The sequence below is a fragment of the Mixophyes fleayi genome, chromosome 1, assembly GCF_038048845.1.
Source record: "Mixophyes fleayi isolate aMixFle1 chromosome 1, aMixFle1.hap1, whole genome shotgun sequence".
In the NCBI taxonomy this organism is placed as follows: domain Eukaryota; kingdom Metazoa; phylum Chordata; class Amphibia; order Anura; family Limnodynastidae; genus Mixophyes; species Mixophyes fleayi.
The window spans coordinates 43,017,399-43,027,304 of NC_134402.1; the positions used below are offsets into that span (position 1 = coordinate 43,017,399).

Genomic DNA, 9,906 nt, shown 5'->3' on the forward strand with positions numbered 1-9,906 from the left:
CTGTCTATAACCAGAGCCATGGAAAGCTGCAGAACTGCAACCCACGCACATTCCTTAACACTTAAGAGTGAAATTCGTTTCCTGGCTATTAAATTATTATTTTTATACCCCTGAAAAAAAAATGTAGGAGAAAGCTGAAGAATTAGTCTTTACACTTTCGAAATAAAAAATGTGGTTTCCAATGTATGATTGACCTCAAAGACGTATACCAAGAGCTTAGTGTGTAACTACGCACTGTAGTACGGTAGAATTATCAACTGGGACTGTCTTCTATTTGTTTCCAGTGGGTAAAAATATCAATCAACTGAAACCTTGGTAGTTGTAATAATAATAATAATAATAATAATAATAATAATAATATATTAGTTTTACTTCTGCAGTATAATATATTAAAGAATGATTGCTATATATTACAAGCAAGATCTAGCAACAATAATATATCATATATATAGTAACATTTGTTTATAGTATAGAATGTAAAACACTAATATACTATTATACAACAATAGTATTACTACTGTAGTAGTAATAATAATAATAAATATGGTGCTACTGTAATATAATAGTATAGTAACATTACTGTACACTACTAGTCTTATATAATAACACTAGTACATTACATGTTATATAGTATATAGCAACACATATATAATTATATTGTAGTATTACTAGTGTAGTATTAGAATAGGGTTTTTACTCTTTACTTATAATAGTATATAGTAACACTATAATATATTATAGTATGTAGTGTATAGTAACAAATATTGTATTATAATTTCAAAATAATATTACAATATTATTATTAATAATAATTATAATAATTATAATAATAATAATAATAATAATAATAATAATAATAATACAACAAGAGCTATAGTTATTTTTATCATCAATAAATGTTAGTGCACTTTTATCAGAACCTACAATAGAGGATTTCTGAATTTAGCGCCAATCTGTGACCTAATAGTGAAAAGAGAGAAAAAAGATCACAAAGTCAAGTTGTTTTAAACCGTAGTTTATAAATTAAAAAAAAAAAAGTACAGCATCTTAAAAATATTCACAAACCGTTTTGGTAAATAATGTATCTGCACAGTGCCTGCTGCTTATGAAACCACACGCTGAAAGCTCCGTGTTACACAGGGATCAGCTGCTGGATCTGAAAGGAGCAGTCTAGGTTTTCTTGGAAGTCACCGGCACATCATGAAATCCTCATTGAACAACAAAAATATTCACATTGCATAAGAAAAAAAAAAAGTACATGTTTATACCAGGAAAGTGCTAGAAAGTCTCAGACTCGGTTTCAGTTTTCCTGCGGATTTTTACCATTTAATGCTACTGATGATGGAGTAGTAATGGGAAAGAAATATTAAAAATGAAAGAGGCACAAGGCTATTAAAGCCCCTGGGGATCTTCTGAGGAGCCCCATGCAGTCATTTAGGAACTGGGTGTCAAGGGCCCACCAAATCCTCTTCACTGGTTTCCAACCAGAGTAACATCAGTCCATAAAAATATATGTATCTATAATATATAAAACCTATACATAGATGGACAACATGGATACCATGGACAAAGCCTGCACGTTCTCATCCTCTCCTATACAAGTCACGTCCCTCATAGTTTAAAGACTTGCGATGGGGTCAGCAGACTGAAAGGGGATAAACCTCGGCTCCCCTGCCTTTAGGACTAAGGAGTAATAAATATATTGATGAGCCTCATTGGCGTTAAGGAGTCCCACCAGTGCAGGCGGCTGCTGCGGCGGCCGCTGCGGCTGCCGATAGCGTCCAGCCAGGCAGAGCACAGTAGTAGGGGTAGTAGTAAGGGGGTTGCAGGGGCACTAAGGAGGGCCGCAGCACCTCTCCAGGCTGGTACTGTCTCTGATCGTCCCTGACCAGGACTTTCACGGCCACTTTCTTGGCTGCAGGCGCAGTGGCCAGCAGATCGGCCGCCATCTGCCTGCGCTTGGTCTTATAGCGTCGGTTCTGGAACCAAATCTTCACCTGGGTCTCTGTCAGCTTGAGGGAGGCAGCTAAGTCTGCTCGTTCCGGCCCGGACAGATATCTCTGATGGTTAAACCGTCTCTCCAGCTCAAAGACCTGGGCATGGGAGAAGGCTGCCCGGGAGCGCTTCTTCCTCTGTTTGGGGGCCTCCAGCAGCAGCTGATCACACTTGGCGTCTTCATCTGGTGGACTGGGGTCTAAGATAGAAGAAGAAGAAATAAATAAATACATAGGTAGAATGTATAATAATCCTATAGGCGCTCACATATGTATAGTAAAAATGGCACAGTCTCCATGACCATCATTATTACACGTTACTGTAATTATGCTAATTGCTTATCTGTATTTTGTCTTTGAATGTTTAATGATTGTTATTTTATTACGAGTTAATAGTGACAACTGGTAAGATCTCCTAAAATGCTAAATATAAGATAACATTTTCTATAAGAGCAGTAAATAAGAGAAAACCACACACACACACACACACACACACACACACACACACACACACACACACACACACACACACACACATCTATCTGACCTTAGAAGTTTGGTAATATCAAGCAGAAGCAATATTATCTATCTATCTATCTATCTATCTATCTATCTATCTATCTATCTATCCACTGATATTTAAGGGGGGATGTTTATACTTGATCCAGTTTCAAGCTTGCATTAGAAAAAAGCCGTCGCCTTGTATCAACCATAACCTCTGCATCCTGCCATGTTCACACTGTCCTTATATAAACATGTCCTACGTATCACATCTACAATAATCTATTTGCAGAACAGCACCTTTTAATTAGGATAACACAAGGTGATCGCAGTAGAAGTCAGAGATCTATGCAATGCTGAGAACATGATTAACTTATTTCTACACTAGAAAACTAATTGTTGTGTGTGCTTTTCTTTAATGATTCATAAAACACAAAGGGTCCAGCGCTGGGAGTGACACACAGGTACCGCCCTATGCGCCTCTCACTGCCACTGACTGAGAGGATGCTCCGCTTATATCATCATTTGTTACCTCTTCCAGCAAGAAGGTCAAAAGTTAATTTCGGTTACAGAACTTAATATTTCTGTTAGGGAAGAGGGCAGAGGGTTATCCACCCCAATGTATCTCCTACTGACTCCTGTCTTGCTGTCAGCTATAGGCCACGATATAGCCATTTATCTCGTATGTCCTATATGCAGGATTCACCCCAGCTGCTTATATTGTATCTGCATGCTGTACGTTTTATTTAGGCGATTTTGTAATTAATAATTATTTTAGGCTACTGGTACATCGCAGCCTGCACTGGATAACTTTTAGAAACCCAGCATTGTCCAATCATGGAAGAGTAGCGTTCAAATAGGAATTATATCATTACTCATGTAAGGTATCTGTAGCAGCACCCCTTCCTATAGGAATATCATCAATTTCCAGTACACTAATAGCAACAAGCAATATACTATATACCGTTCAAAATCTATCTACCTGTCATATGTCCATCTGATCAATCGGTACATTATGTAATTTCCATTACTCAAGAACGTCTATATATATATATATATATATATATATATATATATATATATATATATATATATATATAATATTCATATCTCATACCACTCTACAATAGATAGAACGATTGATATCCAAATATATCTCATATCCATCCCTCTCATATATCGATCTTTCTCTTATATATCAGTCTATCTATAGTTTGATACATATTTAAATATATATAAGTATGTGTATATATATATATATATATATATATATATATATATATATATATACCAATGTTTATTATATATAATAGAAACATAATATATATATATATATATATATTGAACTACCTTAAATACATATATGTATATATATATATATATATATTTATATATCATATCAGCTTTGTTACATAATATAAATATATGTATTTTATATCTATATCTATCTATATATCTATATCTATATATATATTTGTTACATCGACAGATAGGGCAGATTATATATATATATATATATATATATATATATATATATATATATATATTTATATATATATATATATATATATATATACACACACACACATATACACACACACACACACACACACACACACACACACACACACACACACACATACATTTGTATCACTGTATTATTTGTGCATTAGAGTTATTCGGTCATTAATGGCTGCTGTAAGCGTCATGTTATTAAACGCAATTGAAATGCTTGTGATTTTCGTAATAAGTACAGTGAGAGTTATCTGATATACATATTGCAATAAAGTGCTTATAGGTAGTAAAGAAGTCAATATAGTTAATTGCGTCAGTGTCTTTCGGGCCTTCATTCACAAGTACATTGATCTATGGACGACGGTGTGTCACTTCTTCGTAACAATTATACAATACAATCAATATAGTCTATTTATTTATATGGACTCCTCGTTTCAGAGAACATATTTTCAATGTAGTATTTTTTAATGCTTTTCTTTATCACAACAGGATTCTAGCAAATGTTCTAAATAGAATTGCAATTTATCTAACATTAATTACACTTTCACAGTTTCTAGAATTTGCACATTTTTACCGCCCTGTAAAAAAACCCAAGAGCAACTTACAGGTTTGCATTTAATTTATGAATGGTTTGTCTTTGAATCTATTATATAAAATCATGCAAATGGTCAGTGAAATCACTTGACTTTTTTTGTGTGTTGTTATGGACACATATACAAGTGTTTCTTTATAAACATCTACGTTTATTTATGCAGAAAAATATATATTTGGCAATTAAGAAATGTGGAGGTTGTTCGTGTAGAAATGAGCCAATGTATTCTTTATATACCTTGTGTTAACTCCTCCCTTTATCTTTCTGTAACCCCTCCCCAAATCGTGACATGACACAGGGTCAAAGAGTTGGTGACACATTCACACTGTGATGTAGACACTAGTACACTCTTCCTGCTAATAACCAGAATGAGATTTTCATTTCTATAAATTATGGGATTGCAAATAAATACATAACCGCGAGCAAAACACAAGAGAGTCGTCAAATTATGTAATTAATATCATGATTCTATTGTTAGAAGATAAATAATTATATCATATTTTATACTTATACTATTAGTAATGACACACACTTACTGTTATTGTATGATCCAGGTATCTATTGTTACATGTATTTTATTTCTAATCTTCTGCAGAATACATGACATTGCAGAATAATTAAATACCGATATGGTGTCCTGATAAATTATTGTTGTGCCTATATGAATAATCTTATACACATATATAATGCACAGTAATTCATATGGATCTTGGACACTCTTCACACTAAATTATACAATTTGACATTTTTGTCCTATTTGCTTTTTCACGATTTTAGACACTGAAGTAATACATATAATGGTATCAAATGAAAATGGAAGATGTTGCAACAGATTGTAATGCACAGCATAATGTAACCACCGTTGCTGTACAATTCAGTGGCTATATTGGACCAAAAATGCGTAATGAAGTGGGTTAACTTAATCACAGACCCCCGCTAGACCCTGAGTGTATTATTTAATTAGTCAATATGTCCCGACACGACCCCATTTATCGTAGGAGCAGCCCCTACCTGAGACACTGGCTGCCATCTCGCAGTCACTACAGCCCGGGGTCTCCTCCTCTTCCTCCTTAGGTCTGGCCTCCAGCAGCCGCTGATTCTTCCTAACCCCTGGACCCTCCATCAGGTCCCCTTCTCCCGGCCTTCCAGGTTCCCCTTCCTCACTGAGAGCCGAGTCCGAATCCCACCCAGTCTGCTCCCTTCCTGCCCCCTGAGCCCCAGCGCATGGAGAAGCCAGTCCTGCATCCACCTCCCCAAACAGCCTCCAACAACAGGAAGGAGTGGTGGGGCTGCTGGTGGGGAGCAGGCGCGCCAGCCTGGGGAAGGACGCACCGCGTTCCTCCTTCTTGTTCAGGATGGCCTGGATGGAGAAAGGGGTTAAGGTGCTGGAGTTCCGCAGAGCCATCTGGAAGGGATCTGGGCTTGGACTGGATCTCCCTATTTATCCAAAGATAATAATCACTGGAGAGCAGCCAACTGAAATCCCATGCAAGTTATTGTAGGGATCATTCGCTTGGTGGGAATTATCCAGGTATCTCCAAAAATGAAGTGATCCTCCTGGGGAGATAGAGTGGTAACAGGATAACAGCAGATTTCTACTTTGTTACAAGTGAGTTAAACAGAAACAAAGGAGAGGTCTATCCCCAGCTTTCATCTATGGAATGTCATAACCTGGAGAGTTCTCCTTGTTGTCCAGAGCTAAGTCAGTGGTGAGCTGCAGAGGATCTCTGCAGGACGCAGCCTGCTCCCCAGATAGATACCCCCCTCCTTGCCCCTGAACAGGCTGAGTCCTTTCTGCTTCCAAACAAGCTGGATACTTGGGAGTCTCCTCCTCAGGCTGAGCTTACTGCTGTTTCAGAAAGTGTCTTCTATTCAGATTTCTGGATGCTCAGCCCACAGATACTGGGATGTCTGCAACCCTCTAGCACAGGCTGGTGTGATGTTCCTCTATGCTCTCATAGAGCCCTGCGCTGTTCTTCTGTGCACTCATATACAGGCTGAGCTCTCTGTAGATGTAACCCTGGCATTGGATGCTGTCCTTGCACTTACTCTCCCCTCTCTCTCTCTCATTCCTCACCTGTGAGTGACAGCTGCAGCCAGGAAGCTCTGATTGGTTGGCTTCCAGGACAGGGCGCGATCTCATTTGCTGGACTGCTGTTGGGAGTAGAAACCTTATGCTGTGATTGGTGATACGTTTTAACCCCTCAACCTCTAGCTACCTATATCTCCAATATTTTGCAGAGTTTAAAATTCCGTAGATCTAATTAGAGACATTATCAGGACATGGGGTGTTTTTTTTCTAACAAAATGCAAATGTGCAGAGCAACCAATCAGATATTTGTTTCGATCAGAAATAAGTAATAGTTGGCTGTTCTTGGTTATTGCATTTTCCACTTTATTAGTATATAAACTACAAAGTACTTTTAAGTTCTGGAGAAACAGCGGAAAATATGAGATCACAGAACATGCAACTTTAGGATATATCTGGATTATATTGATAATGTTTTTGCTATCTACAATTTGTATAACAGTGCAGTATTTCTGTGTTATATATGTACACTGTTGCATTATATATATATATATATATATATATATATATATATGTATAAAATCGGTGTGAGTAAATTATAGATTTATAAAATCGGTGTGAGCAGGTATGTATATATATATATATATATATATATATATATATATATATATATATATATATATATATATACCATTCGTGTACAGATATCATTTTATCATCTATTATAGCAGTTAAAATAATGTGCAGGCTGGAAATATTGTTATAAACTCATTTGCCATTTGGTTTTGGGCACTCATTAAACGTATATATTTATATATATAATGAAATGCCTTAATTGAATTCGCAACATAGTTATAGAATAGAATTCTACTACCTTGACTCAATGTTTACATAATAAATATATAAATACGAGGTACCTTAAATTATTTTTGCATATAGCGTTGAGAAATCAAAGCCGTTCATGGTTAAATGGTATTTGCTAAACGAAGGAGTTTGGCTTCAATATTCTCTAAATAAATGCAGATCTCATTCATAGTTCGCTGTGTCATTTTATTACTTTGGGTCAATATCATATATACTAGTATCAAATATATTAGAACGGATAATTTATAGCCGTATGGTGTCATTTTATAGCAGCTACGAGAATATTTTATATAACTTCTTATTACTTGCAAAACAAATTAAATATGCTTTTAAAGCATTTGATACACCTCCTAAAATCATTAGTTTAATTGTTAATTTCTCCTACCCTACTGTCCGAGGCTATTTGAATTTGGAAGAAGCCTTTTATTAAGGTTCTTGGTTTGTATTCAATACAAACGAAATGTACAACTTAAACACTACATATATTTCATATATTAACACTAAGAAATCATGTAATCCAACGACTGTATATTTACCCCTATAAGTTCATAAACATCTAACAACGATCCCAAATATATTTAAATGTGCATTGGCATTCGAAATTATTTTAATACGGTAAAACAGGCTGATGTAAGACTGAGCTATTGGGGATTACCTTACCAACGCTTGTATACATTGCCCTATACTAATTGTAACATACTACCGCCATCTATGTTCTATTCCATATCTATCTATCTATCTATCTATCTATCTATCTATCTCATATCTATCTATCTATCTATCTATCTCATATCTATCTATCTATCTGTCTATCTATCTATCTATCTATCTATCTATCTCATATCTATCAATCTATCTATCTATCTATCTAGCTATCTATCTATCTATCTCATATCTATCTATCTATCTATCTATCTATCTATCTATCTCATATCTATCTATCTATCTATCTATCTATCTATCTATCTGTCTGTCTGTCTATCTATATATCTATCTATCTATCTATCTCATATCTATCAATCTATCTATCTATCTAGCTATCTCATCTCTCTCTCTCTCTCTCTCTCTCTCTCTCTCTCTCTCTCTCTCTCTCTCTCTCTCTCTCTCTCTCTCTCTCTCTCTCTCATCTATCTAAATCTATATGTCGAAAATAGTGCATTAGTCACATTGCAGAAAATAATAACTGATTTTATTCAACCGAGCATTGAAATTAAACTTTATTAGGGCAAATTAAAGTTTTCGAACGAATTTTACCTAGGTTTTTTTTTTTTTTTTAAAAAAAAAGTAAATTCATTGTAAAATGTAATACCACCTGACATCGACGTATTTAATATAATATATAGAGGATCTGTTAGGTACAGATAGGTCCTCCGCCTATAGCAGCCAGCAGGAGCCCAGGGTGATGTATGAATAATACACGTAGACCGTCTCACCAGGTGCACGACAGGGACAATAGCTGCTTCTGTGTGGACAGAAGTCTTGTTAATGCCGCACTACAGCCAGGTTGTGATATGTGCAGTTTAACAGACACAGACATAATCACCCTGTAAAAATACAGTCTGACTATAAGATAAACTTTTGGTATAATGGGGGGCAGAGTACAACCAAGTGCCATTGTGCTAAGACCACTAAAAGTAAGTTGTCCATTAATTAAAAGAAAGAATGACACATGAGTGCGCTTGGCGAGGTCTGATGAGGCTTCCTGAGATCTGGCAGACAAGTTGGGTGGTCTGTGTTTATTTCAACAGCGTTAACTAGACCCCTTCCTCACCTCCCTCTGCAAAGTCCCTTCAGCAGCTCGTCCTGCTGAGATCCTCTTCACACAGTTCTCTCTGATTCCCTAGGAGACAAGAATCTCCACATTTTCAGAGATGTGTGTTTATTTTTCACCCCACCAAGAAGTTAATGTATAGGCCAAGATCAATACGGCGCTGAATTTGTGAACAAGGAACAGCCAGGTAGTTTTCCAGCCACCCTGCCAAGCAAGAAGTCCAGAGAATCCTTCTGTTATTCAAAGATCCTTCCTTCCCCGTCCACATTCATGTGTATAGCTCTACCCAGAATCCTCGGCGGCATTGCTAAAAACTCTACATGGCCAGGGTGGGAGTTTTTATAGGAGATATGTAATTGTATTTTTTTTTTTTTAACATTTCCATAGTATTGCTCTTCATAGTCCCTGCTGATTGTTTTCTGCGGACATAGAGCCACAAAAACAATGCTGCAGAATATTATAGCTTTCTGTTTTTATAGTATCTATAGGACATGTTTAACTGTTTGTTGCCAAGAAGCTAGCATGCTTTATATATTCTTATCTGGAATCATTGCCCAGAGGAGGCCATTGGCTTGGCCTAAATCTAGCATTAAACAGGCCACATATGTTGTTATTGAGGATCAGTGGAGGGCTGTTCCGA

At 36.2% G+C, this 9,906-nt stretch overlaps 1 protein-coding gene across 1 annotated transcript; it reads right to left on the bottom strand.

Annotated features, from left to right (window-relative positions):
- Window positions 1-1,070: 1,070 nt before the first annotated feature.
- On the bottom strand, window positions 1,071-6,356 carry NKX3-2 (NK3 homeobox 2). Its single transcript, XM_075188902.1, has 2 exons — window positions 5,614-6,356; window positions 1,071-2,194 (listed from the first exon to the last, which is right to left on the bottom strand). The coding sequence occupies exons 1-2, from the start codon at window positions 6,005-6,007 to the stop codon at window positions 1,722-1,724; spliced, it is 867 nt and encodes a 288-aa protein (XP_075045003.1). The 5' UTR covers window positions 6,008-6,356; the 3' UTR covers window positions 1,071-1,721.
- Window positions 6,357-9,906: the final 3,550 nt, after the last annotated feature.